The 27,234-nt window shown below is 42.8% G+C and overlaps 1 protein-coding gene across 1 annotated transcript in view; it reads left to right on the plus strand.

Moving 5' to 3' along the window:
• Window positions 1-27,234, plus strand: part of ITPR2 (inositol 1,4,5-trisphosphate receptor type 2) — a 248,309-nt gene that overhangs the window by 186,209 nt on the left and 34,866 nt on the right. The window contains exons 48-52 of the mRNA XM_066319661.1: window positions 14,976-15,083; window positions 16,632-16,824; window positions 19,860-19,985; window positions 23,733-23,908; window positions 25,226-25,390. Of these exons, the coding sequence (XP_066175758.1) occupies window positions 14,976-15,083; window positions 16,632-16,824; window positions 19,860-19,985; window positions 23,733-23,908; window positions 25,226-25,390 (768 nt within the window). The remainder of the gene's footprint in view (window positions 1-14,975; window positions 15,084-16,631; window positions 16,825-19,859; window positions 19,986-23,732; window positions 23,909-25,225; window positions 25,391-27,234) is intronic.

The following is a 27,234-nucleotide window of genomic DNA, read 5'->3' on the forward strand; positions in this document are numbered from 1 at the left end:
GTTAGAGGTGGTCACACTTTCTTTTGCAAAGTTAGTAAGGCTGTCCACGAAGAGACTTCATCTTGATGTGATGTCCCTGTAGGAAATTACAAAAGCTTTTGACACAGCAGCACAAAAAAAAGTTTCATTCTTGCACCTTATCTGCAGAAGCATTGGTGTAGGAGAATCAAGTGTAAATGGTTACACAAAAAAAGAAATTAGAAAACTCTAAAGAAATCCCCTGACTTTTCAGATGACTGCTTGAGCTGGCTCCCTGTTTGTCATAACAAAGTACTTCAGAAGTTTGTAAACTAAAACACAGCATTTCATTGGCAGTATTTCCATGAGGTTCATGATCCCTTTGATATACAATGAAACAAGATAAGGCAGTGATTTTAACTAGAGGCTCCTGTAGTCTGCATGAACGCACACACACATACGTATATGCTTCTGTTAGCAGAAAATACTTTGGAGTATTTGTGTTTTTCAGCTCATGCAAACTGTCTAAATCAGGCATGGAGCCCAAGCTAATCCACTGTACCTTTCAGCAGGGGCTTTATTCATGAGGGTCACAAGAATGTGAAATAACTTTACATAGCTTTTTGTCAGCTTGCAGCATGGCAAGAGTGCACTTTCATCTGCCTGCAGAGCTGTGGAGAGATGTCCTTGATCTGGAAGGATGTGAGTGGAGGGAGGAGTAAGGGAGCAAGCTGTAGCAAAACTTTCAGATTTCCAATGCCTTATAAACTGCTCTGCCTGGTTCCCCAGGCTGTGGCAGGAGTGTAGGGGTACTGATGCAGATGTCACTCCTTTCATGATGCATGTTCTGTGCTCTTGGGCTAGCAAAATCTTTTCTCAATTTTAAGTTTCTGCTTAAATGCCCTATTGGAGAGGGAGCACAAGTCTTGGAACTCCATGATACCTTTGTCACTTCTAGATATATAGAAGGTTATTTGTTTGGTTGGGGGTTTTTTTTTAAATGAGATTAAGCTAAAATATTATTTAAATCCCAACCAAGTAAACTAAGTTTACTAATTAGTTGGGAAAAACCACTAAGCTATACACTATGAACAACTAAATTATACAATTACCTGGTGCCACCAAGACTTAATGAAAAATATTTCCTCACCCCATAAGGTTAGAAGAATTATCACTGTCTGATGTCAGTGCAGTGAAGACAAATTTGAACCAGGCTATCTTCTGATAGACTAACACAGTCGGAAGTGTCCTTCCATTTATAATTTCTTAAAATACACCAAGAAAAAAGGTAAATCTGCTGTGAACTGTAAGGTTCTCACTGCAGGTACTGCTCAGGACACATATCTTCCTCTCTGGTGCTAATTTTAAGCTTTAAGGGTTGAGCAAAATAAGTCATTCAGCCTTATATATTTGTTAGTATATTAATAGCAGATTCAAGATTTTTTTTTAATCAAATTTGGCAAGCATTATCAAACTAATGTCTTACTGCTATGTTTATTTCATTGCTTAATAGTGTAGACAGATGAAGGGTATTTGCTAACTAGGCAAATAAAATGGCAATAATTGATGCCATGGATTTATAGTTTGGGAGTAGGGATACACTACCAGCCATTTTTTAACAGTTACTATTTTTGAGATTTGAAGTAGGAGAGGTTTGATAATGAAACTTGGATATGATACATTCATTAAGGATAAAGTAAAGTCAGTTTAAAAAAATTAGCTATCCAAATAGCAAAAATTCTAATGAGCAGAAAGGCTTTTGTTTCTGTGGGTTTCTCTTTAGTCTGTCTTTCTGTAGCTTTCATCAGATTTGAGCACACCCAGGACTGGGACCACCTTTATTTTCCACATCAGTACTGTGCCTACAGCTGCATCATTCTGGGGCTCTTAAATGCTCCAGCAGAACAAAGAAATGACAGTAATAATTGCTTCAGAATTTTTTTAAGAATTAATCTTACTTTTCACAAGATTTTGGAGCAGTTAAAAGCTCTCATTAATTTTATTTGCCTCGTTTTTAAGTAGATGGTATTACCTGGTGTTGCAGATAAAGGCACCAAGGCAGAAGCAGAAACAGCCAGCAAGTCATGAGCTGTCATGGGAAGCAAATCTGGCTTGTTTGATCCCCAATGCTTTGCTTTGACTGCCACGTTGGCTTCTCTCCTATGCTCACTCAATCCCAGCTACTCTGCTAATGTGGAAAGTTGGTATTTATTGGGCAGTGCATAACCACTGAGCACATTAGTACTTCAGAACTCTTTTAGAGGCATGCTAACGTGTGTTTTTCAAATAAATTTTCCTGTGCTGCTACTATTATGGGCTGCTGAGGCAAGAAAAGCTTTCATAAGGTAACGGATGCAAATGTGTTCATGTGTGTGAGGGAGGTATTGTAAGGCTTAAAGGGTTTTTTTGTGGGTGGTTATTTTTGGTGTTGTAGTTTGGAGCAGTTCCTGGATTTCCTTCACTTTGCTGTATTTTAACTTTTAGACAGATTCACTTAGACCTTCGTCCTTCTTTTCCCTTGAGTATGTGTATGCATGTATAAAATAAAAGACAATTATTAAAACTTACACTAAAAGTTAGATGTGGATTCTTGTACTCATCCATTTGTCTTGACCTGAATATAATTCAAGCCAGGTCAAGGGTTTCCATGGCAAGAGATCTTCCATGGTTTAGTGTGTGAGGAAACATGAAGTAACACTGTAAATGTGGGCCTCCAAATGTGGAATAGGATCACTGCACATAACTCCTCCAAGACTTTCTGAACTGAGTGGGGTGTCCCAGGCTCACCAAACACTGTTCTGCATGATGTGTGATTGTGGTCAGGTGTAAATTCAGGGTGAAATTTGTCCTTTTAAAAAGAAATGTGCTGAAGAAGGCAGAAATTAATTGCTCAGTAATGTGCATTGACAAGCACCTTCTCTAAGACACAGCAGAGAAGCACTTTAAAGGCTTTAGGAGACGGAACTGGTGGAACCAGTTATAGCCCAGTAGTCTGCCATGGGCATGAACTGACTGGAACTTTAATATCATGGTTTTATCATGGAAATAAGATAAACAGAAGACAAGTGGAAAAGTCTTGCAAGAGCACCTTTACCCTTGATATTGGTGTTGCCATAACTGGCCCATAGCCTCTGCCTAAAAGAAATCTCCCTGTCCCTGTGGGAGCTGTGAGTTCTCAAAGCATTTTGCTCTAAAAGATAGGCTTATCCAACTGGGAGGTAACTTTGAGCTCAGACAAGGATTCTCCAGATGAGCTGAGGTCTGGGGACCACACTGGTTCAGTAAAACTTTTAAGCTGTCTGAATTCTTTTTGCTCATCATCTGCCTCAGGTAGTTGCATGTCTGTCTTTACAAAACATTTTGTTGTGCGTAGGTTCTGATGACAAAGATTTTTTGTGAATGAAATGTCTTGGTTCATTTGAGTTCTTACACATCTCTGGCTGGTACACTCTCAAAAAATAAAAGATATTTTAGTGTATGAGACTAGGATTTTGGAAAAAAGACCATTGATTCTATTGAGTGCAAATGTAGATGGCTCACATTTTGTGTATCAATGACCATTGTCAAATTATGCAGCTGATGTGGACAAGAAGCAGTTGGCAGGTATTGTTGGAGATTATCCTCCCAAATACCAGATGACAAATGAAGGAAAACATTGTACACAATTAAATAAATAGGACTATCTTTTGAGGCCAGAAGATGATGGACTCTATCCTGTAGGATAAACCTGTCCTTCAGGATGAATAGCTGTGAGTTTGTGTGATGAGGATGCTCTCTTTCTGCAGGACAGGTAAAATTTTTCAAGCTAAAGGATGTCATTTTTTGCAAGGCTATGCTGAGCTTTGCATTTTTTTTTTTTTTTTTTTTGTTTCTCTGTCCTTAACAGAGAAGCTCTTGCTGATAGCAGTGCCAAAACAAAGGGCTAATGGGAACCAGTCCCAGGAACCGTGACTGTCAGGGGACTCGTAAGCTTGGCTGCCAGACCTGAAAGTTTTCATGGAACTTTTATGCTCCACATGTTGTTTTGTCATTATCATCCTGATGAGACAGGCTGTGGCATCAAAATGACACCGGCTAATTAAATGTCAGGAGAATCAGAAGATGTTGCAAGGCTTTTACACTGAGATTGCCAAGATTGAAACAGAAGCCAGTGACACACATCACCCTCCTTGTGGCTCATTAGGATGGGATATAACTCCATGTTCAGCCAGCTGCAGGATGGAGAGACAGTATGGAGGCTGCCACGAGGGCTTGACACTAATGAGCACCTGAAAGGTTAAATAAACGTCTGTGGCTGATGTTAGGTCTCAGGTTATAACCTTGGCAACTTGTCCTTTGGTGTTTTCTTTTTCTCCCCTTCTCCTTGGAAGCATTCACCTCAGAATCCTGTTCTGGCTTTGATAGGGATCTACATGGGAACCTTTGTTTTCCATCTGGTGTTGTGTTGACTTAGGCTGCTAAGAGCTGCTAGGATTCAAGCTAGAGCTTTTTACTGTATGTTGGCCACAAAAGCTTCAGCTTATTTTAATTTTTCTGGTTCTACTTCTCTAGTAGAATAAGATGAAGTTTCTATTCTACATATGTGTGTGATTTATTATATGTAATGTTAATGAAGGATATATCCTGTTTGACTGTGGCAACTGTGCATTTCACTAGTGCACAGGTGGCCTTAATATTTCTGCTTTGTGGGTTTCTTCTTCTATCTTTAACTTCTGTAATCCTTGTGTTTTGTGGTTTACAAGATTTTTTGTCATTGGGAAATATGTTGAATTGGTGTTGGGGCCCAAATGTTACACCAGAAGAAATATCCTTTCTTTGTCAAAAAGTCTGCATTGTGAAATCTTCACATTAGTCTGTGGTTTTACTCTGAAAATTGGCTGTGGGACAATGAAATACTGTTCAAGACATTCTCTGCTCTCAGGCTCTGTTTGCAGTCCTGTCCTAGAAATAACCACACTACCTTTTTATTGCTGTCTGAAGCAGCATGGGGTGGACAGAGGAACTTCAGTCCTGCTTTGGTTCTCCGACACCCGTGAGGCATTTACTTCTCTTCTCGCTTGAAGAATGGGTCTTCATTTAGCTGTGTCCACAGCTGGTCTGTGTGGGAATGCTCCCACTCAAAGTAGGCAAGCAACTCTGATTTATACTAGTAGAGAACTTGCCCTGTTGCCCTCAAACCATACTCTTGCCTTGGAGCTGCCTGCTTGCATTTGTCATGCTTTAAGAGTGATGATATAGGGGTCACAAGGAAGATGGCTTGACTTTAAACTTGGAGATTGAAATTGCTTGGAGAAGTGTTATGTAGAATTAAGCACAATTTCCCTTGGAAACTGAGTAAACTCAATCCAGAAGCCGTTGAGAGGCAATAAATGTGGGATCACACAGTGCCATCTTTCCAAAGCCACCCTTCAAAGCACACTGCACATTCAGCCAGCCCTGAGTGCTGTGTGCACATTTCACTGGCTCAGAAATGTATGTAATGTAGCTATTTTGTTCAAATTGCGACAAACTCCCCTTATTAAAGAAGCTGATTTACAAAAAGTATCGAGTTCTTGCTGTGGAGATGGAGCTGGAGCCTTTCCATTGGAGGTAACCTTCAAATGAACCAAGGTGCATCTTTTTCTTCTACATAGAGCCCAACAAAAACATTTTACCCTAAGCTGTGGTTTGGTTTGAGGGGAAATGAATGTAACCTTGGAAATATCATGGAAGTGAAATCTGGTCTCACTTAATAATATCAGAACTGTTCTAATAGGCCTCAGATATCTGCATTGTGGAATCCTGCACGTTAATTAAAATTGGGGGGGGCATCTTCTCTAACAAAGACATACTTTTTTATGTTCAGTAGTCATTGAAGTAATTACAGGTTAACGAAAATAAAGAGCATTAAACAGAATGTCAAAATATGTCTGTTCCTCACAGTTGCTCCGTTTTAACTCTCATCTCCTGTGATGTCACAATTTAATTAGGTATCTCAGTCACCATAGAATTTTCCAGACAAGATATGAATTTGTAATCTTCAAATCAGCAGAGCTCAGTTGCCATCCTCTGTATTTCATTCATTTAACACAGTGCAGAAAAGTGAAAATGAGGTTCACCTTGCACTTTCTCTGAGGCAGCTTTATGAGATACTGAATAAAAGTGTCCAGCTGTGAAATTCAGTTTTAACAGCTGATTATGCTTTTCTATACCAAAAGTGAGGTGATAAGTTACTTATGATCACCTTCAGACCTGCACACAGATAAGCATCTAATCAACCTGGGGTTAAAGAAGCCTTTTCTCTGCCTTTTTCTATGGACAAAGATTTTCAGAGTTTACTTTACAAATGATGGTCTGTGGTAGCCTTGAATGAACTTTATTTGGAAAATCTTTCCAGCTTTTTCTGTCTTTGAGTCTGCAGAACACCATTTAAGTGCTCATTGGTTGGGTCAAACAGCATCATTTGTGAATATCTGATAAGGAGAGAGATGAAATTTTTACTCCCACCCAGAACTCCTGTTTCATAGATGCCAGGTGAAAGTGCTTTCCTGAGGACAGTAGCCATAATACAGAGTTAGAAAGAAAAACTCATCATTTTAAATTCTCTTCTCTCTGGTCATATGCTGCTACTTTCATTTTTTTAAGGATGTTTTGCTCTGCTAATTGGAGGGGGAGGCAGAGATTCAACAGAATGGTTGAAAATGTAGGAAAATCTCAGCCTTGTAATTGTTTGAGGGGTCATGTCTCAGTTCCTGTCCATCTCCAGACTTGTACACAGTCCTCTGTGTTTTGTACCCTACAATGTACATACATCAGGCCCGGCAGATAGTAGGAAATCCATGTCTGCTGTGAATTCAACAGGTTACAGCTTCAGCTGTTTGCTTGCTGCTTCAGTCTCGTATGTTTTTGACTCTGAATGAACAAGTTATGCTTCTCAGTGTGTTGTGGAGCTATGTGTTGAGAAGGCAGGATGTGAACAGGGGTTTTTAATTTGACATCAACGTAACTTGAATCAGAGTCTGAGCCATGATTCCAGGCTGCAGCTGAGGACTTAAGCCCCTTTAATGTGCTTCACTGAAGACAATGAGATGGTTTATCCAGGCCTTTGCAGAGGCTGTCTTCCAAGCCACACCTGCCTGTGGCAGAGCTGATGATGATGGCCAGGTTGGGTTGGTGAACGGCATCCAGCTGAGGGAGTCAGAGTGTTCCAAAGAAACCATGGCACTATCCTGAAAATGTAAGAGGGAAGACAAGTTTGGGTAGATCCTGAAGAAGAGGATAAGTCCATTCTGGGAGGGTCAACCCACGAGGAACTTTCTGCTCATGGTGGCAGAGAAAGGGATGCTGAGTGCCAGTCAACGTCTCCTGGTCTTACGGCTCACAGAAGGAAGTCTGTCTGTACTTAAAAACTTGAAACTGTGGTTCCCCTCGCCACATTGCCCCCAAAGTAAGAGTCAGCAGCAGTTCCTCCTTTTGTTTGTGCTAGCCTGCCTTTTCTAGAGAAGCCACATAGTAGACAGGAGAAGGTAGCTGGCAGAGAGTCCTGTTCTGCAGAGAAGAGAAATACAGAAAGTGAAGGGCTTGGGAGCAAAAGGATTTTAAGAGTTCCTGAAAAGGATGTGCCTTTCATAGCTCTCTCATCTCAGCTGCATTTATGTATTTTGGATGTGTATGAAGTGTTGACGGCTTTTAGAGGTGAACGGTTCCCTCGTTTGTGGATTTAGGATCCATACACCTGCTGGTTTGGGCCTTTCCCAGACTGTGTCTATACAACATTGGTTCCAGTGTTTTTGTCTGCCTTTTATGGAGTAGCACGTGGCTGGGATCTTCTCCTTCTGCTCTGAAGAAGACTAATTGAAGAAACTCTGCTCTCCTTTTCTTTCTTTTCCACTGAACTTTCTTGTTACCTCCCTATAATCACGTCTGACACTTCCATCATCTGCTTTCCTTCCATCCTTTACTTAGCAAAATTTTGCTTACAGTAATCACGGGAGGAGTAATCACAACAGAATACAGTTGTGTCCTCCTGTTGGAATATTCTGGATTGCATACCTATGTCCACTGCTGTCCAGTATGGCCAGTGTGCACCAAAATCCAAGTGTATCCATTGGGTTGGTTTGACTCAAGCAGGCACAACTGCCCGTGACAATTTACACGTCGCCTGTGGAGATGTTTCACATCCACCCTCCTCGGATTAATTTTGTTTGGTTGCAGCATGTTTTGTCTGACCTGAACTTCCCCACACATGTGTACACTTCGTGTTTTTGGAACTCAGCTTTGCCTGCAAAAGAAATTAGAAAGGACGCAAGTGGAAGTAAAGTTCATTGAAATATTAACAAGTCATTTTGTGTTCTGCTGGTTTTCATCAGGGTAAAAACGAACAGCAAAACCACAACAAATATAGCAATGAAATTACTATGAGGGGCTGCAAACATAATAGTGATAGAGTTCACTTAGCTGTGGTGGTTTCTTTTATGTGATAATATTGAGGTGTTTTCTTTCTCCCCTGTGAGGTAGATCACTATTAGCCACAATTTGTAGAGTGCCCCATGTGGAGGCTGGGGAGGAGAGTTGGTGCCTCAGAGGTTACACGAGGCCGTGGAAGACCCAGCAACAGAATCCAAAACGTCTGGACCACCCAGGGACCTGCTCATGTACCACAAGCCATCAGGGAAAGATTAACTCTAAACCCTTTTGGTTGCTCTGTACGGTATAATTGTCTAAATGAAATCAATGAATACTTGATTTGAGAGTCTCCCATTGCTCCATCCCTGCTGTTCCTAATGTTTGTTAACAGATTGCTTTGTGGCAGAGTGCAAAGGTGCCGCTCTATAAAACTGTAATGACTTCTGGAAAGGAAGTTGCCCTGTGTATTGCAGAAAGCACCATTCAGTTTTGATTGGAACATGGGGAGCTGAGAAGTTGTTATTGCTTTTAGTACAGCTACTTGGAATAAAAATTTCTGCTCGGTTATGGTTAAGATGACATTTCCTTTTTCCCTGCTTTTTTCTGTCCTTGTTTACCAGTGGAGTTGGAATGTTCTCCTTTGCCCTGGGCAGGGAGCTGGCGCGTGGTAAGGTCCTGGCACGCCAAGGAAGAGGAGCTCCTTTTCTGTCTCCTATGCTCCTCTGTCTGTCACCCATCCTGTTTGCTACTCCCATGAATTTCTCTTGGCTGCTTTTCCTCAGTCCTTGGGGGCTTTCTTGTCAGTCCCCAGCCAGCTTTTTTTATCCTTTCTTGCTCTCTAAGCAGAAAATGAAGTGTTTGGTGAGCTGACTGGGTTATCCCTGGTGAGGGGGTTTGGTGGTGCCAGATCTCACACCGCCTGGCTCTGGGAGCCAAGGGGACTGAAGAGGACAAAAGAGGAAGAGACTGAGGCTGTAAGTGAGCCCCAGTTGCACGAGCTTGTTGGCACAGAAGGTGAGACTCATCTGAGCATTATTTTGCTGTTGCTGCAAGTTACATTTTGTCACAATTTCTCCTTGTGAAAGACCCCTGGCCTTCAGGCTGGCAACCCACACTGCAGGTGTGTGGTTACTGACAGGGTAGGGGTGAAGATAATTTACAGCAGACCTCTCCGATCTCACACCTTGGGCATCAGGCACAAACACTCACTTTCCCCAAGGGCTGTAGTTCATTAACTTCCAGGCCTGTGGAGTGGCCTCCCTGCCCTGACAGGCTCGAAGGGGCTGGCTGGCACCTCAGAGTGGGGGTGAGGCGAGGGCAGAGAGGGCTCTGTGCAGTGTGACAGCTTACAAGCATGTCCACACCCAGTTCCCTCTCCAAAACAAGCCCCAATCCTCAGCACAGTCCTAGTGCTGCCTGACCCAGTGCCCTTTCCCTGCCAGGAGTGCCCCCTGTGCCAGGTATCTCCTCATCACATCCCAGCCTTGCTGCTGCCTTGCAGCTGGGAGAAGAGCTGAGAGAATTGGAACAAGGATAGTAATTATTCCAAGAATTTTGTTTCTATTTTTTTTTTAATGTTTGTAATCCTTCTTAATAGTAATACTGTAAATGTAAATTGTATCAAGGCATAGGAGCTATTTGTGTCTTTATTTCTGCTTCTCAGCCAGTTATCCAGTGTTCTTTGTACTATTCCATCAACCTTTCCTAAGAAATCAGTTTAACATGTTTGACACTTAGCCTGTGAACTGACTTTTCCATGAAAAGCCTGATTGCTTACAGGACACTAAACCTCACTAATTTAGATCCCTTTATACCATTCTAGTCATAAAAAGTCACCTTTACACCCCTCCTTCCCCCACCATGTTTGGCAGTTTTAAAATGCTCAGGAGTGAAATAAATCTCTCGGAATTTGGGGGTCTTCAACCTAGTGTCTGTAGCTTGTTTTTCTTGTATTTCTTGTCCTTTTGGGGGCTTCAGCAAAGCCTGGTATAATCAGCAGGAATTTTGACAACCATCTCAGCTGTGTACTGGCTAAGACCTCATGCCTTTGATGAGAACTTGAGAGGCCCCTGCAGTTTACAAGTTACAACCAGGGACTGACATCCTTATTAAAATATGGAGGGGCTCTGTGTTTTACAGAAATAGTGAAAAGTGGAGAAAAACTTTCTCTTTTCCACATGCACACATATTTTCATACACTGGTATTTTGGCAAACCAATCTACTATACCACGTCAGTGAGTTAATGACAGGCTGGTGAAATGAATGTTCACAGCTTTAAATCAGTCTTTTCTTTAGGAGCATTTAAATAACTTCATTTTTGTTCAAGGTAATCTTGGCTATAAAGCTACAGGCCTGCAGAAAACCCATATATTAATTGCAAAACTGGATCTGCTGTGGTTTTCCACACTGCTGATCATATATGGCATCCCAGATGAGTAGCAGATCTGATTTTGTAGTCATGTTGTGTCAGGAGTTTAGACTGAGTATTACTTGTAATTCTGTCATTTATCTCTACTGTTTCTTTATTAATGTCTTCAGCGTTCTTGGTCTGTCCTCAATCTTTCACATTTTGTACTGATGCTTTATTACAGTGTTTTCCAAATTTTTTTAAAGTGAAAATCTTTCAAGATGAACAGCAGTCCTTCCCTGGGAGCTGACTGAAAGCCAAATGATCTTTATTCATATAGCTATTGCCTTGCACATCCCCTCTTTGGAAATCACTGTTCCATTATGTGCTATTGCTTCCTTGTCCCTACACGCCTTGATGAGCAGTAAAATACAGTGTTGACATTTAAAATATTGTCACTGGCATGGCTGATGTTTGAGTGAGTGAGTGAGGGAGTTTTCTCCACAATGGTGATTTTTCTGGGGCTCTTTGCAAATTCAGGCTCTAGTGATGGTTATTTTTTGTATCAGTTACACTTGCAGTGTATTTTTGAGGTGCATTTTGGAGCTTCGCTTTGCAAACATAAATGGAACTGTTCTTCTCATTGTAGTTGCTCTCAGCCATGTCCATCCTGTGTCTTGTCCTCCAGCTGCCCCAAAAGATTTGTGCAGCACACTGGATATAATACTTTACTGCATCGCAGCAGTTAAATATGAAAAAAAAACCACTCAAGGCTTGCACGGCTTTTACCCGCCACGCACAAACTGTCACCTAGGGTGTATTATAAACTTGGATAAGCTTTCTGTATTCTAGGTTCACAGTTTGTCACTGCATTGTTATTTCCATTGCTGTGCCTTTGATCTCACAAAAAGCTCTGCCCTGGTCAAGGCATCTGTTGACACAGTCCCCCTGGCCCACGTGGGCCTTTGAGCTCGTTATGGGGGGAAGAAGGATCATGAAAGCAGAGCTTCAGAAAACACCATGGTTGCCAAATAACAGCATTCCTAAAGCTGTTCTGTGTCGTACTGTGGGCCTCTGCTTTGGATGTGAGCCCTCTCAGATTGCTGTCCACGTTCTTTCATCAGTGTGGCTGTGGCAATACAGAAATATTAGCAGTAGTTACTGTTGTGTCAACGTAGAGGAATCCATCCTGTGAAGGAACTGCAACATGAGCAGAAAATTGATGAGCCCTTTGCCCTGAGCTTACTGTCTGAATGTCTAGAGGGCACAGAAGGTAAGTGGGTATTGAGAGATTTGGAAGCTGAGAGAAATTAAGTTATGAGTGAAGAAGATTCAGCTTCACCAGCTGAAGATTGCTGGTGCCTTTAGGTAGCTTCCCCATCTGAAATGTGCTGCAGCTCCTCCAGCTTGGTCACCAATCTCTCATTGTTTCTAATGTGTCTTTTCTGGCAGTCAGGGGGCTGGCATGGAAAATCCTGTCTTGTTCTTAGGTCACTTTGTCCAGTGGCCATGCTGGAAAGCCCCAGCTGTGCAGCACTAGGCTCTGTTCACGCATCAGCACGGGACAGTCACAGCCTGAAAGCACAGCTTCAGAAAGCACAGCGTAGATCACCAAATGCACACTGTTTAAAACAGTGTGGCTGCTGTTCATGTGAAACCTGATAGCAAAATATGCTCAATCTCAAATCCCCAGCAGGCTCTGAACACCCTCTTCTAGCCAGTCCCATTAGTGCATGAGAAGCTGACATGGTTTTCCCTTCTACTCCATGTGATGAGGGAATTTCTGTTACTGATACTTACCAAGAGAGATTTCTACAGTAAAAGTCATGGACAGTTCAAAGCATATCAGGAAGCAATACCTAGAGTTTTCATATGGTTAAAAATGGCATTTTCAATTCTGTATACAAATTCAAGTACGAATATAGAAAGTTTTTTGTGGTACTAATGGAAATTTCTGAATCTGTAGGAGGTCCCTTACTCCAAACTGGCATAGTTTTAATAAGAAGAACTATCCATATGTCCTTGACTTGTCATTTGTTAGAAAACTCAAAATCTTAATGGTTCACATTGGAGAAATAAAGGTCAAGATACAGGCAAAGTTCCTCTGCATTACAGAAGATAATAAAAGGGGAGTGAGTATATTTGCTCCTTCAAATATATGCTAATTCATCACTCCAAGCACGGTGTGATTGCATTCTGTCTAGTCAGTGCTCTTCTTCGTATCTTAAAGAAGAGATATAGCCAAAGTAAAGGGCACTTGGAGATAGACAGGGAAAATAATTGAGTCACAGAGAGTCTTCTATTTGAGGAGGGATGGGAAGGATAGGGATTGTTTTAATTTAAAGAAGAGACAAATAAAAGAGAACGTGACAGTAGTGTACAGAATGATGAATGATACAGAGAAGGTGAACTGGGCGCTCTTGCTTGCCCTTTTGTAAGTACAGAAGCAGAGGGACATCCAATAAAGCAGAAAGGCAAAAGTAATAACACTGTTGAAAGGGCATTTTTAAACAGTAACTATCTTGTTTCCAATGGCTCATCTTCTTTCTCCATGATTCTAGAGCATGTCTTGAGGGGCTTGCAAAGACCTCTAGGAGGTGAATTCAAGTTATCTTGACAATTAGTTGTTGTGGTCATGCTGCAAAAGCTGCTAGTTGGATCAGGTTATTTGACTTGTGTGAAGGGGAAGAACTTGTCAGATAGTCTTAAAGAACCTGCTTAGTCTCAGAAATAAGTGGGAGTTCAGGTAAAGACATTAATGTGTGTAATGATACATTTGCTAGATACTGGTGGAAGGAATATTCCTCTGCAGTTAACCCCCATGTCAGTTCTTTGCTGGTCTCCTTGAATATCTGCTCATGACACTTTTATAAAATGCTGATGTTGGGCCACATTGGCTCAGGCTCTGCTGTCAGGACCAAGCAGAGTTCTGTCCCCAGTGAAGTTGTTGGATGCACATTTATTCTTCCTGAATATCCCTTTCTGATATTCTCTTACTTTTGGATGTTCCATTTTTTATTCATCTTTTTTAAGAAGTTTATATTGAGATCCAGAAGAAAATTTAATTTGATCAGTAGATCCTAGGGAACTTCAATAAATGGACTAAATTGTATATGTACCTCTCCCCTGCGTTATTGTTTTAAACAGGGAGATAATGGGACATGCAAATTCCAGATGAATGAGATCACGTTCTGGTTAGATTATTACAATATCTGTTTGGATCCATTGTTACTTTTAGACTTAATCCCTGTCAGCCTTTTTTGTAGCTGTGCAATTATTTTATAATTCCTCACCAGGCTGTGCTATTTCATGTAGCACAATCCTGGCCCACCTGTGGTGATCATCACTTCAAAGCCCCGGTTCCTGTGGTCATTTTGAGTGTGTGCCTGCCTCATTTCTAATGGTCTGTTGTGGTAATGTCAGCTGTGATGATTCAGCCCTGGATCACATCTGTGAGGTGGCTTTTCCTTTCCTTTCCTGCTGCAGTTTTTCCCATCTTAAAACAGGTGAAATGCCTCAGCTATTCTGGATGGAAACCACTTGCTATGATGTAGGGAAAATTGAATTTTTAGCAATTTCCTTATGCCTTATAATTATGTCTTTGTTTCTCACTTACCTACAGGACATCATGAATGCATTTGCCAACATTTTTCTTAATAAACTGTGTACAGCAATGGAGCATTTTAAATATCTACTACTCAACATAGAACAGATGTTTTTTATCAATCATGTGAAGTGTATAATTTGTAACAGTTTATAGGAGATACATATTTGTGTGTATATGTGTATGTATTGAATTGCTGTGTATATGAACTGCACACTTAAAGATGTATTTGCCTGGCACTACCGTCCAGCTCCCTCAGAAATAGTTACAGCCCTGGAATACCAACCTACAACCCAGTTTAGCCATTTGGGAAAAATTAATTGTAGATGTAATTTAGTACTCAGAGGTATGCAAATTTTATGTCTAAACTCAAATGAAAAGAAGCATTCAGTTAATTTTTTGGCATTTGTCAAAAGCCCTCCAAAAACCATCCAGGCTGCAGGCTAAGCTGCCTTTCATAAATCTCAACTGAAGACTTTCTGCTGACTTCTTGAGACTAAATTGTTTTTATTGTTCTCGAGTAATTACATTTTTGTTGTTATCTGTGTAAAGAGCCCCACTGGGTTGAGCATGTAAGTATTTGGGAATGGGGGGAAGGAGGATTTGTGTTAGTTAAGTGGAGATGATGAAGCTGAAAACATAGCAGCAGGACATAAATCAGATTTTTCTTCTTTTTCTAGTTGGCTTGTCACAATAAAACATTGCAACAGATGCTGAAGCCAGGGTCAGATCCAGATGAAGGAGATGAAGCCTTGAGGTTTTATGCCAAACATACGGCACAGATAGAGGTAAAGGATTGCTCTCCAGAAGATGGACTATGAGACAAGTCTGCATCTTGCATGTGGTGTATCTCCTCTTTTTAAGCTTCCAAACGGTGTGGATTATTTATGAGGACAAGGTTGAATAATATGCTATTGGCTGTGGGAGGTAAAGGAATACACCTATATTAGAAGTGGCTCCAAAGCATCCTTTCACAGGAGCTTTCCTGTGTGTTACCAAACGTGTTTTGTTAGGGAAATAATGACTCTGGATAGGAGCTGTGTCATGAAGTCAAGAAGCATCTTGTATGGTACATCACTCAAATAAATAATCAGAGGTGTTTTTTTTTGAAATAATGAGTTTCAAAGCCTCTGATGCTGGCTGATCAAATTAAAACTCTGACTGGAGTACAAAGAGGTTTTGAAGTGGTGTAGACATTCAATATGGCTTTTGTTTAAAATACTAAGGCTTGGCCTGGTTCAGCAGTTCTGTTCTCTATTTTAAACTTTTCACCTGCCATGGATTGGACTTACAGGTCCACAGAGGTATCCCACCACAGGATAGGTGGAAGCTCCATGGCCTTGGTTGTCCAGAGGGGAGCTCAGTGCTCCTCTTAATTTATTTTAATACTTTGGGTGCTGCTGAGATCACTTTTAGCAATTATCAGCCAGTTTATCTGGGTAGCTTGTAAATTTAGGCATTAAACAAGCACTGTGGTCAACTGTATGTGGCCAATAGCTTCTTCTGGAAAAGTGAAACTCAACCCAGCATTGCTGCTATACAAAACAGATAATTGCTGGTCTTTGAAAGCAGTCCAAGACCTGTTTAGTGTTTCAGATATTATCTCCCCTATATTAACGTATCTCATTTGTTTGATTTGAAATTCAAATAGTGGTGGTTTTTTATTTTCACCAGTGGCTGTACAGAGGCATGGTTGTAGGAGTCAAAAAGGGTTTTCTACCCATTTCTGTATTTTTAGTAATGCAGAGTCAACGATCAGAATGGGGAAGCAATTTTGATGGCAGTGTGGTGAGATGAAATAAAATCTAGCTTGCTCACCAGTAACTTGGTAGCTGCTGAAACGCAAACAATTCAAAACCTTGGGTTTTGTCAAGTAAAAAGATAAAGATTGACAAGATATGGGTGCTGCCTCAGTAACAAAGTGCTATTTCTGCATGTTCACCTTTACAACTTATCTCATCATAGAAATAGATTCAAGATGAGAAAAGCACTTTGTAATCAGAGCAGAAAGCCCCTGAACTTCTCCACTTTTTACCGGGAGAGATTTGTTTCAATTTGCTGACAAATAGGAGCATTCTGAATTACAGCATTTTTTATATTTGGAGAAGTCTGAACCTAGGTTTTTCTTGAGACTGATATTTGCCACCTTATTCAGGCAGGCTTTTGAAAATAAAACCAGCTTGACTCTGTTTTGGGATTGATTGGTCCAACTTCGTTATAATGTTCAAATAATTAATGCATTAATTTATAAATAAAAGGGGAGTTGTGAACAAGAAAAGATGACAAAATGAGTGGATAGTCGCTGACTCTGACAAAAATGTGCATTTTGTTTATAGATTGTTCGCCACGATAGAACAATGGAAAAGATTGTCTTTCCTGTCCCCAATATTTGTGAATTCCTCACTCGGGAATCCAAATGTCGGGTATTCAATACAACAGAGAGAGATGAACAAGGGAGCAAAGTCAATGACTTTTTCCAGCAGACTGAGGATCTGTACAATGAGATGAAATGGCAAAAGAAAATTAGGAGTAAGTATTGTAATTTTTTTAAAAATAGCTTCATTATACCAAAACATTGCTTTTAAAGGTTCAAATACTTTCATTTTAATGATACACTTTTCTCTGTTCACTCTGACACTACAACAGGCAGAGCTGTTCTGGGCCTGAGAGTGTAGGCCAGCTGAGACACTTGCATGCCACCATAAAAGTGTAATATGGAGCAGTTATTAATGTGTTCAAGATGATGTTTTGGACTCCAAAAGTTAAATTGGGGGATGGAAGAACTGGGTGTAGTTCTACTAATGTTGATACCTTTGCACCTAATTAAGCTAAGGCCCTTAATATTTTACAAAATATTTAACAAAAACATGTGTAGCTGCATATTTGAGGTTTGCAGATTCCTGAAAAGCCATAAAAAGACTCGTAAACGTCAGTCACTTAAAAACATCTCTCACCAGAACCTCAGCTGCTTTGAATCTGCCCAGCTTCCATGGAGTCAGTCCCCCTCTGCCAGCCCACATCAGCCTGGCATGACTGTGCTGCAGGGTGTCCCAGCTGGCCCTTACTGGTGCCTGTCCCATGGTACTGGGGAGGCACCTGTGTGGCCTTGAGCTGCTTGCTCAAGATCACGGGGGACACCAAGACCAGGGGACCCCCACCAGGTACCCTGAATGTCTTTAGCTCCCCGGTGGCACTACAGCTGCCGGCCCTGGGCAGGAATGAGGCTGTTGCCAATGTCCCCGGATCGGGAGGTTCTTTCCAGCTCAGCCACTGTCAAGTCTGTCCTTGGCATTTGGAGCAGAAAGTTGTATTTCATATATCATAGAATCACAGAATGGTTTGGGTTGGGAGGGACCTTAAAGATCACACAGTTCCAACCCCTGCCATGGGCAGTGACACCTTCCACTATCCCAGGTTGCTCTGAGCCCCATCAAATCTGGCCCTGGACACTGCCAGGGATGGGGCAGCCACAGCTGCTCTGGGCAACCTGTGCCAGGGCCTCACCACCCTCACAGGGAACAATTTCTTCCCAATATCCAATCTAAACCTACCCTTAGTTTGAAGCCATTCCCCCCTTGTCCTGTCACTCCAGGCCCTTGTCAAGAGTCTCTCTCCATCTTTCCTGAAGGCTCCCTTCAGGCACTGAAGGCTGCAATTAGGTCAGGTCACTCCAAAGCCTTCTCCTCTCCAGGCTGAACATACATAAAAATGCCTGAAAGTGATCACTTCATTCACTGCTAAAATGCAGATGTTCTTGGAGTGTCGCACACCATCTGCTCACAGCAATTGGTCAGGAAGGAAGGAGTAGGGTCTAGAGCAGGAGGATAGTCAGAGCAATGTGGGAGCGTTCTGAATGTGATGGAAACATGGATGTTATTTATGGATGCAATTTTGCAAAATTGCATGGATGCATTTTTTTATATGTCAGTTCCCAGGCTTTAATTTTCAGCAGCAGCAAGTCTTCAGCATGAGCCCCAACAACCCAAGTCTGCTTCTCTTGGTGGCACCCTAAAAACTTTGTAGTGACAACCTCACCATGATAGAACTTGAAAAAGACATTATTCCAGAATCTGCAGTCTATTTGGGAATAAAAGTCATTGTATTGTAGAAAAACTACTTCAGTAAAAAAATTAATATCTGGTGGTTTTGTGTTAGAAGCACAAATAAAAGAGCCAACCCAACAATTAGATAGACCAGACCTGCCTAATGCTATAAACAAAAAGAATTGGTTTATTCTTATTCAGAACAGAAATTTCTCAATTCCTTTCATCGGTGGAATTGCCCACGAGTCTCTGCATTGGAGTTTTTTTATTATTTGAAAAGATAATACAGGTTGAAGCTGAGTTATTTCTTTACCAAGTGTCTGTTAGCATGAAGTTCGTGCTGCTTAAATTGACAGAAGTCATTTTTGCAATGGCTCCAAATGTTTAAATCTCAGCAGTCAGCAGCACAAGGTAATTCCAGGGAAATCTGAATATTTACCTGATTGCTATTAAAGATTATTTAGACTAAAACCATGGGACAGTCATATGCAGTTGAAGGAGTCTGCTGTTTATAAAAACTTACCTGGGTGCTTTGCATGCTTGCAGGAAGTTTTCAGTACTTTAAAATCTAGTTAATAGGGATACATCACATTTGAAACCTCTCTGACCAGAGATGTTTTTACACTATTGCACACAGGATGTTGTTTCAAATGTTCATTTAAATGTATTTTAGTGTATTAATACATATTAAGTGCTTGCCTGAGTCTTAGCACCCTCTGATCTTGTTCCTGGCCTCCTTGCTAAACCATGTATGTGACTTCAGGCACAAATTCAACCCTGTTTTACACTGTTTCCCTTTTTAGTCTTTTCTAGCTAGGCTGTAGGATCTTTGGGATATGGACTCTTTCAGTGTGTTTGTACAGCACTGCACATATGGAGATCATGGCTTGTTTGAGTCCTTTTAAGCAGCAGTACAGAGCTGTTTGTCGGCAGGTGACCATGAGCTTCTGAGCATCACACAGGAAATAGTCAGCTTTTGTAGAAACAAAACCCAGGCAAACAAAATTTTGCCTGCTTCCCAAGCAGAACAAAATGTTTTTAGTTTGACAGAGGTGGGAAAAATACTGCAGTCCTGAAACCATGTCTATTCCATCGTTCTTTGCCTATGTCATTGGTGTACTTGGTCCAAATAGGTCATCTGGGTGATACATTCTGGGTGTTCTGGTTGACTGGCATTCAGAGTGCTAAAATCTATTTGTTTGCTTGATTTTATGTCCCCATGCACAGAAGCTGCAGATTCAGATGCAGCTGAAAAGACTCTCTTGCAAAATATCCAGGCCTAAAATCTTACCAGAGGCAAAACTCCAGTATATAATAAACTGTATTGTGATCTTTGGATTAAAAGCTCTGCTTGAAACTTTGTTTTATGACAAACCTATGTTTAATATTTGCCCATTTTAGTTAATTTTAAAGATCTGCATATTTTCTACAATAATCTGTATTTAATTCCCTTGGGGTTATTGGTGATTGAGTTTCTGCTTGCTTTCAGCTTATTGATTGCTGCTTTTCTCCCCTTTCTAGATAATCCAGCCCTGTTTTGGTTCTCCAGACATATCTCTCTCTGGGGGAGCATTTCCTTCAACCTTGCTGTATTCATCAATTTAGCAGTTGCTCTATTCTACCCTTTTGGAGATGATGGAGATGAAGGCAAGTAAAGTTTGGTCTTATTTTTTATTTTAGATGCTTTCATTTTTAAGTTACCAAATAAGCTGCATTTTCAGGTGCAGTCATATCTGGAAGCCATTTAGTGTCTCCTAAGTAGGTACCAGATGTTGTCTGAAATGTAGTAGTTGATCTGTGTGTCACGTGGCCCACACAATGCAGAGCAGAATGAACAGAGCATAAGCTGGAGATTATCTAGATGATCTCAGCTAATTTTTTTTTATACTGCCATATTGCGGTGTCCTACTGCACACATTTAGCTGCAGCTTCTGAACTGAAGGAGGATTCCTGGCAGCAGAGGGACAGAGATTCCTAGAGCCTGACCAAATTGAATGACTTGCAGTCTTGAAAACATATGGAAGAGAATTATTTGAAAACTAGGTTTTTGGCTTTTGACTATGTTGTTTATTGGGATAAAAGGGCACAACTGTTGCAGAGGATAAATGCATTATGTAAAAATACTCTTAAAACTTATGATTCTGTCTCTGCTTCATCCCATGTCACAGGAAATATTTAATGAAACTTTTTATTTGCTATAAATGCAGCAGACTAGCAGGAGGCCTCTTTGAAGCCCAAACAAGCTTAATTGGGATAAAGGAGACTAAACAGTTCCGAATACTGGTAATGGGAGCAGAGCCATTCACCTCTGGGCCTTTGATTCGTGGCCAGTCAGTAATGTGACTGAAAGTCACCTCTGTCTGATGGCATGTGAACTGGGCTGGTGGAAGGAGTCCAGCTTCTAGTAGATACATGTGCTTTTCACAAACACCACAGCTGGCACTGGCAAACATTCCTGCTGGCTGGTGGAACAGAAAGGCAGCAGATTAAAATATATTGGCATGGAGACCACACTGCCCTGGCAGCCCATGGGGTGGTATCTGCAGCTCCCAGCTCCCAGGCAGCTCCACAGCCTCCTGGAGTGAGACAGAGTTTGCAGGGCTGTGCTCTGGAGAAGGGAAGCATCTTGTCCACAGTGCTTTGTAAACTGGGGAGTCACTCAGAGCACGTTAGAGCTCGTGGAGGATGAGAGAAGAAATAAACGGTTAAAAATAAACCTTTTAAGCTACTAAATTTTAGCTAATCTATACTCATGGAAATCCTCTAGTCTGCAATCAGTAGGTATTAATACTTATTCTGAACTGCAGATTTATATGGCATTAATTTAAGTGGCCCCAGTAATCCAGTGATAGCATATTTCAGGATTCCAGCTCCTGGTGCTTGTGAAGCCAAAGTGACTCCTGAGCAATAAGGAATAGGTGTGGCCAAATCGGATTCACAGGTCATGAGGCAGCCTCCCTCTCCACCAAAGCCTGATCCAACAGTTGGAGTTTGTCTCCAATTTTTACCCTTCACCGTGTGTAAATCCACCTCTGTTCACCTGTCTGAGGTGCCTGGGCTGATCTAATTATCCCAAAATTCTGCCTTTTAGTAGGTACTTGCAGTTCTTATGTAATATTACATAAGCAAAGCAGCTCCAGCTGAAGGCTGCTCCTGAAGGGAGCCTAAAAGAAAGGAGACAAGAGCACACAGTAACAGGACAAGGGGGAATGGCTTCAAGCTTACAGAGAGTAGGTTTAGTTCAGATAGAAAAAACTCTTCCCTGTGAGGGTGGTGAGCCCTGGAACAAGTTGCCCAGAGTAGCTGTGGCTGCCCCATCCCTGGAAGTGTCCCAGACCCTCTTGGATGGGGCTCTCAGAAACCTGGGGTAGTGGAAGGTGGCCCTGACCATGGCAGGGAGACTGGAAACTGATGATCTTTAAGGTCTTTAAGGTCCCTCCCAAGCTCATGACAGTGAGGACTCCTTGCCTCCAGCGTGCCTGTCTGCACACAGTACTGATGTGGGTCCTGCAACGTTGCTGGAAATTGCTGGACCTGCCGACGGGAAGAAGGAAAACTGGTTTGTGAAAGAACCACAGAGAACTTTGGCCTTACCTTCCAGATGAGCTTGAAAGTGATTTTTTAGGATCCATTAAAAGTTTCTAAGTCTTCTTAGTAAAGAAACTCTTCTGACAGAGCTGACCCTGAACCTCCCACCAGGGATAGAAACACTCCTGAACTTTGGAAAAGTTCAGATGCCATCTGAACGCTGAGGCTAGGGCTTCGTCTCATTGTTTTCTAATCCCAGTGATGCTGCTCAGCTGTGTATCTGTTGCCAAAGAGATAGCATGATTCCTATTGTGAGTCTAGCTAAATTTTCTATTCCCTTCTCCCCCGTCACTGACCTCTCAGTTCATCCCGTAACAATAGAAGTCAGTGTACAAGTGTGACAGCGCCCTGAGATCTGAATGTGCTTTTTATATCACAGCACATGGTGTGTTTCCAGGGCTTTAAGCGGAGGGCTGAGGGAAAACAGGGGCATCGCTCAAAACACTCGGGGAGCGCCTGGAGCCAGCATCTTGCGGAGCAGCGAGGACTGGCTGTGCAGGACTCGCCGCTGCCCGGGAGCCGAGCGCGGCCGCTCCGCGCTGCAGATGTGGCGGGCCTGCCCGGGGCTGCTCCGGCCGTGTGCCCGCTCCGCCGTGTGCCCTGTGCCCGCTCCCGCCCTGTGCCCTGTGCCCGCTCCCGCCCTGTGCCCTGTGCCCGCTCCGCCCTGTGCCCTGTGCCCGCTCCGCCGTGTGCCCTGTGCCCGCTCCCGCCCTGTGCCCGCTCCCGCCGTGTGCCCTGTGCCCGCTCCGCCGTGTGCCCGCTCCCGCCGTGTGCCATGGGCCCCGCTCCCCCCGTGTGCCCGCTCCGCCGTGTGCCCTGTGCCCGCTCCGCCGTGTGCCCTGTGCCCGCTCCGCCGTGTGCCCGCTCCCGCCGTGTGCCATGGGCCCCGCTCCCCCCGTGTGCCCGCTCCCGCCGGTTGCCCTGTGCCCGCTCCGCCGTGTGCCCTGTGCCCGCTCCGCCGTGTGCCCTGTGCCCGCTCCCGCCGTGTGCCCGCTCCCGCCCTGTGCCCGCTCCCGCCGTGTGCCCTGTGCCCGCTCCCGCCCTGTGCCCGCTCCGCCGTGTGCCCGCTCCGGCCGTGTGCCCTGTGCCCGCTCCCGCCGTGTGCCATGGGCCCCGCTCCCGCTCCCGCCGTGTGCCCGCTCCGCCGTGTGCCCTGTGCCCGCTCCCGCCCTGTGCCCGCTCCCGCCGTGTGCCCTGTGCCCGCTCCGCCGTGTGCCCGCTCCGCCGTGTGCCCGCTCCCGCCCTGTGCCCTGTGCCCGCTCCGCCGTGTGCCATGGGCCCCGCTCCCGCCCTGTGCCCGCTCCCGCCGTGTGCCCGCTCCCGCGCAGGGGCCGAGGCTCCCAACATCCGCGGCCCTTCGCGAGGGAGCTGCTTTTTCAGGAGCCGCGGCTGGAAACGTGGCACTGCAGCGCTCTGCCACTTGCTGTGCTGCCCCCAGGAGCGGCTGTTTCTGTAGCTGAGCAATCACGGAATCAGACCGGAGGGGCCCTAATGATCCCTGCAGAAGGGAGCTGATTAGTGGCTTGCTCCAGGAGGAGGGTAAACTGTTCCATCTCTGAGCACTCCCTGGATTTTAATGGAAATTTCATTAGCTGCTTGTATTATTACCTGTGCAAAAAGCAACAATACTCTGAGAATAATAGCTCCTGCTGCAATTAGGGCAAGCCGTGGTCAGCAGTTGTGATGCATGAATCACGCTTTTGTTAGCTCTGCTGGCAAAGGAATTGATCTTTTGGATCCATTTCTTGGTGAAAAATGGAGTCTCCAAAGATGCCTTTCTCAAATCTCCCTTTCTCCTCTGTACAGGCACGCTCTCCCCGTTGTTTTCCGTGCTCCTCTGGATAGCAGTGGCGTTCTGCACAGCAATGCTGTTTTTCATCTCCAAGCCTGTTGGCATTCGACCCTTTTTGGTGTCTGTTATTCTCAGGTCTATATATACGATAGGGCTTGGTCCTACCTTGATACTCCTTGGTGCTGCTAATGTAAGTACTTCAAAAGCAACCAGAACTTCCCTTTCAGCAGAAGGAAAGATATTAAGGGTCTCCTATTAAAAAACTCCTTTGATTAGAGCTGTGCAAAGACTTCTTTTTTTGTTTCATTGGTTAAGCCAAAAAAATAAATCATTTCAAGTCATCCTGAAATGGCAGTGTCAGCAAAGTGGGAAGCTAAGAAAAAAGCTGGTTTAGTTTTGTGCATATGCAAATATTTTAAAAACAAAAACAATATGAAATTTAAAGAAATATTGCTGCATAAGGGCAATCAAATCTACAGTTTCTCATGTTAAAAGAATAATTTTCCCCACCAGTTACTCTCAGCACTATTGACACAAATTTGTAAAATGTTTGTGAGACCTTAAATATATTTTCAGAAAGAAAAGGGTTTTCAAAATTAAAAATTCTCTCAGCCCTTTGCCAGATCTCTTAACTTAGACATGAATAAGTTTGCATGCTTACTGAGCTTGGTAAGATACACAGTCGTGCTCACAAGTCATCTATTTAAATTTCTGCCTGACTGCTACAGCTCTAATTCACCCCAGCACGAAGTATTGGGCTGTTTGCCACCAGTTCTGTATGTGAGAATCTCACATACTGAAAAATTCCCAGACATATAGTCCAAGGTAAAGGCAAGTAAGCAGCACTTGCCCACTTCAAATTTGTGAACAAAGGAGTCATGTTGAGTCCTCATTGCTTGTCCTGGATTGCCAGAGAGATGAGGTGAGACCCTTTCCTGTTCACTTCTGCACTTCTGCCTGCTCATGTGCAGGCAAAGCTCGGGAGCCATGGAGAATCTGATGTTGTTGTTTAAAAGCTGTACTTCAAACATATCCTCAGTTCTGAAGGGCTTTTTTAGGGATTTTAAGTTGAAGAACACAATCTGAAGGAAATAGATCTCACACCCCCCCACACACACACTTTCTGTTGTGTTACTATTGTTCTCTTGGTAGTAGCAAGCCTAGCTGCTCTTACATAGTCTCGAGTTTAAACTCAGAATTGTTGGGAGTTCACTCCCCAGCTGAGCTTTAACACCTCATGACATTAGGCCTGCCCACCTGTTTACTAATGTTACAGGAATAAATCACAATGTAATGAGGCATAGTGCAGTGTTGGAGAGGAGATGTACTTCCACTCACCCTCATGGGCTCATTCCCAGTGCGCTCTCAGAGCTGGATTTCTTTCACCTCACTCCTGCTAGCTAAAGGCTGTGCATCTAGTCAAACCAACCTACCTAGACAGCAACCCAATCAACAAATACCAGGATTTTTCTGATGGCATAAACCTAGCCTTTGTTACCGCCCACAGCTCTGTAACAAAATCGTGTTCCTGGTGAGCTTTGTTGGGAACCGTGGGACTTTCACCCGTGGCTACAGAGCGGTCATCATGGACATGGCTTTTCTCTACCACGTGGCCTATGTCCTGGTCTGCATGCTGGGCCTCTGTGTGCACGAGTTCTTCTACAGCTTCCTGGTAAGTACGTGCTGCTGTGGAGGGGAAAACTTTGCAAAAATAGAAAATACCGTTACCCGTGCAGCTGTCTTCAATTTCTTCCTGACAATCAAGCCAAATCATGTGTATTTTTAGCAAGCCGTTGTGTTGCTGCCCCTTAGGAGCTGCTGTTTTTATTAGAACCTGTTTCTGTTAGGACTTACTTTATCTGTTTTAGAGCTGGAAGTTTGCTCCTTTCTTCTCAGACAGTCATCACCCAGCCCACTCTTTCCCAGCTTCCTCCATTTTCTGTGTCCACCATTCCTGTATTTTCTGTCAGTCCTAACGTTTCAGGGGCAATTGTCCAGGGGTGTGTGCATCATACCTGTACCAAAGGATCTCATCTCTCATCCCCAATACACTTTAAGCAAATTACTTGGGAAATGGGGATGGCATGCCTCTGGTGCAGCAGGAAGATTCATCACTTGAAATGTATCCCACTTCATTTTCTTTTGTTGCCATTACCCAGATGGAATGCCTTTTAATAACGTGGTACAGGTGCAGTGAAAATGAATCACACAAAACTATGCTAAACTCCACTAACTGTTCCCTTCATGCTGAGTAGCAGTAGAAGGTGTTTCACTGCTCTTGTTTGCTAATCCTCTTGCTCTATAGTGGAACATACGAAACTTGTAGGGAGATGGACTAAATTGTGGTCATTTACACGGGTTCACTTTCCTGTTGTATTTTTTCCTCAGCTTCCTGAATAGTGGTGAGCTCCCAGCATTTCAATGATGTGTTAAGCACACTAAAATTTTCAGAGGTTCAGTACTAACTCAGGTAGAGCTCCTGTTGAAGTCAGTCTTTCCAGATTTTGACATTAAAGTCTGCTTCAAAGTTTGGGCAGATTTCAAAGGACCCAAGATTGTGGCTGTAGCTGCAGGACCCTCTTCAAATGGATGTAACTCTCCTGCTTAAAAAATGCACAAATTATCTGCTGTTCCTTCAATGAGTTAGGTGATCTCTATCTTAAAATACTTTGAAAGTGTCAAGCATCTTAAGAAACATTTTATGTGCTTACTTTTTTTCAGTGACTGCTATTGACCAATGTCCATGATTCATGGACTTTATCCACATACTCGGGTTGTTTCCAGGTGTTCGCTTAGTAGTGGATGTAGTCTAAGCTCTCATACTTGTTCATAACTGTCTCCCCTCTTTCTTCCTTTATTATTAATCCTTTCACAAGGCTGTGGATTTCAGATCTTATAAATTGTGGCTAATACCTTCTTCTGTGGAGCATTTTGATAAATCATAGTGTGTCGCTTTATATCTGTAATCTGAGTGTTTTAAAGTAGAAATACATGCATTATAGATAAGGTCCAAAGCACTGTAGAACATCAAGAAAATTGTAAGAGAAAAAAAAAAGTTACAAGTTCTTGTAAAGCTCCTGTCACATTTAATTGCTGGTTTAGGCTTTTGACATTTAAAGCAATATTATCTTAATATATACTTTTCTTTAAAGTTAAATACCAGGAAAGCATATAGTGCAGGGTGGAGAAGAATAGAAGTTTCTAGACTTATACAAACAGTGCCATGAATTTAACTTTGTCCTAAAAAGAGGTGGGCCCAATCCTTGTCCATGTGACATTTACACGATGCCATGAGCTCAAGTAAAGTTTACAAATATGTAATTACATGTATGAGTGCATTTTTGAGTCGCAGCATGTGCACGTTTGTCAGATGAGAGATAACATGAAAAATTACTTTGTAGATATAGATCCATAGTACAAAGACACTTCTTAAATTTTCATCTAGCCTGGTTTTAAACGTAGAGAAGCAATGGATCTTGATGGTAGGTGTTGTCCATCCCTAAATCAGGCTCAAAT

This window comes from Sylvia atricapilla, chromosome 5, assembly GCF_009819655.1.
Source record: "Sylvia atricapilla isolate bSylAtr1 chromosome 5, bSylAtr1.pri, whole genome shotgun sequence".
Lineage (NCBI taxonomy): Eukaryota > Metazoa > Chordata > Aves > Passeriformes > Sylviidae > Sylvia > Sylvia atricapilla.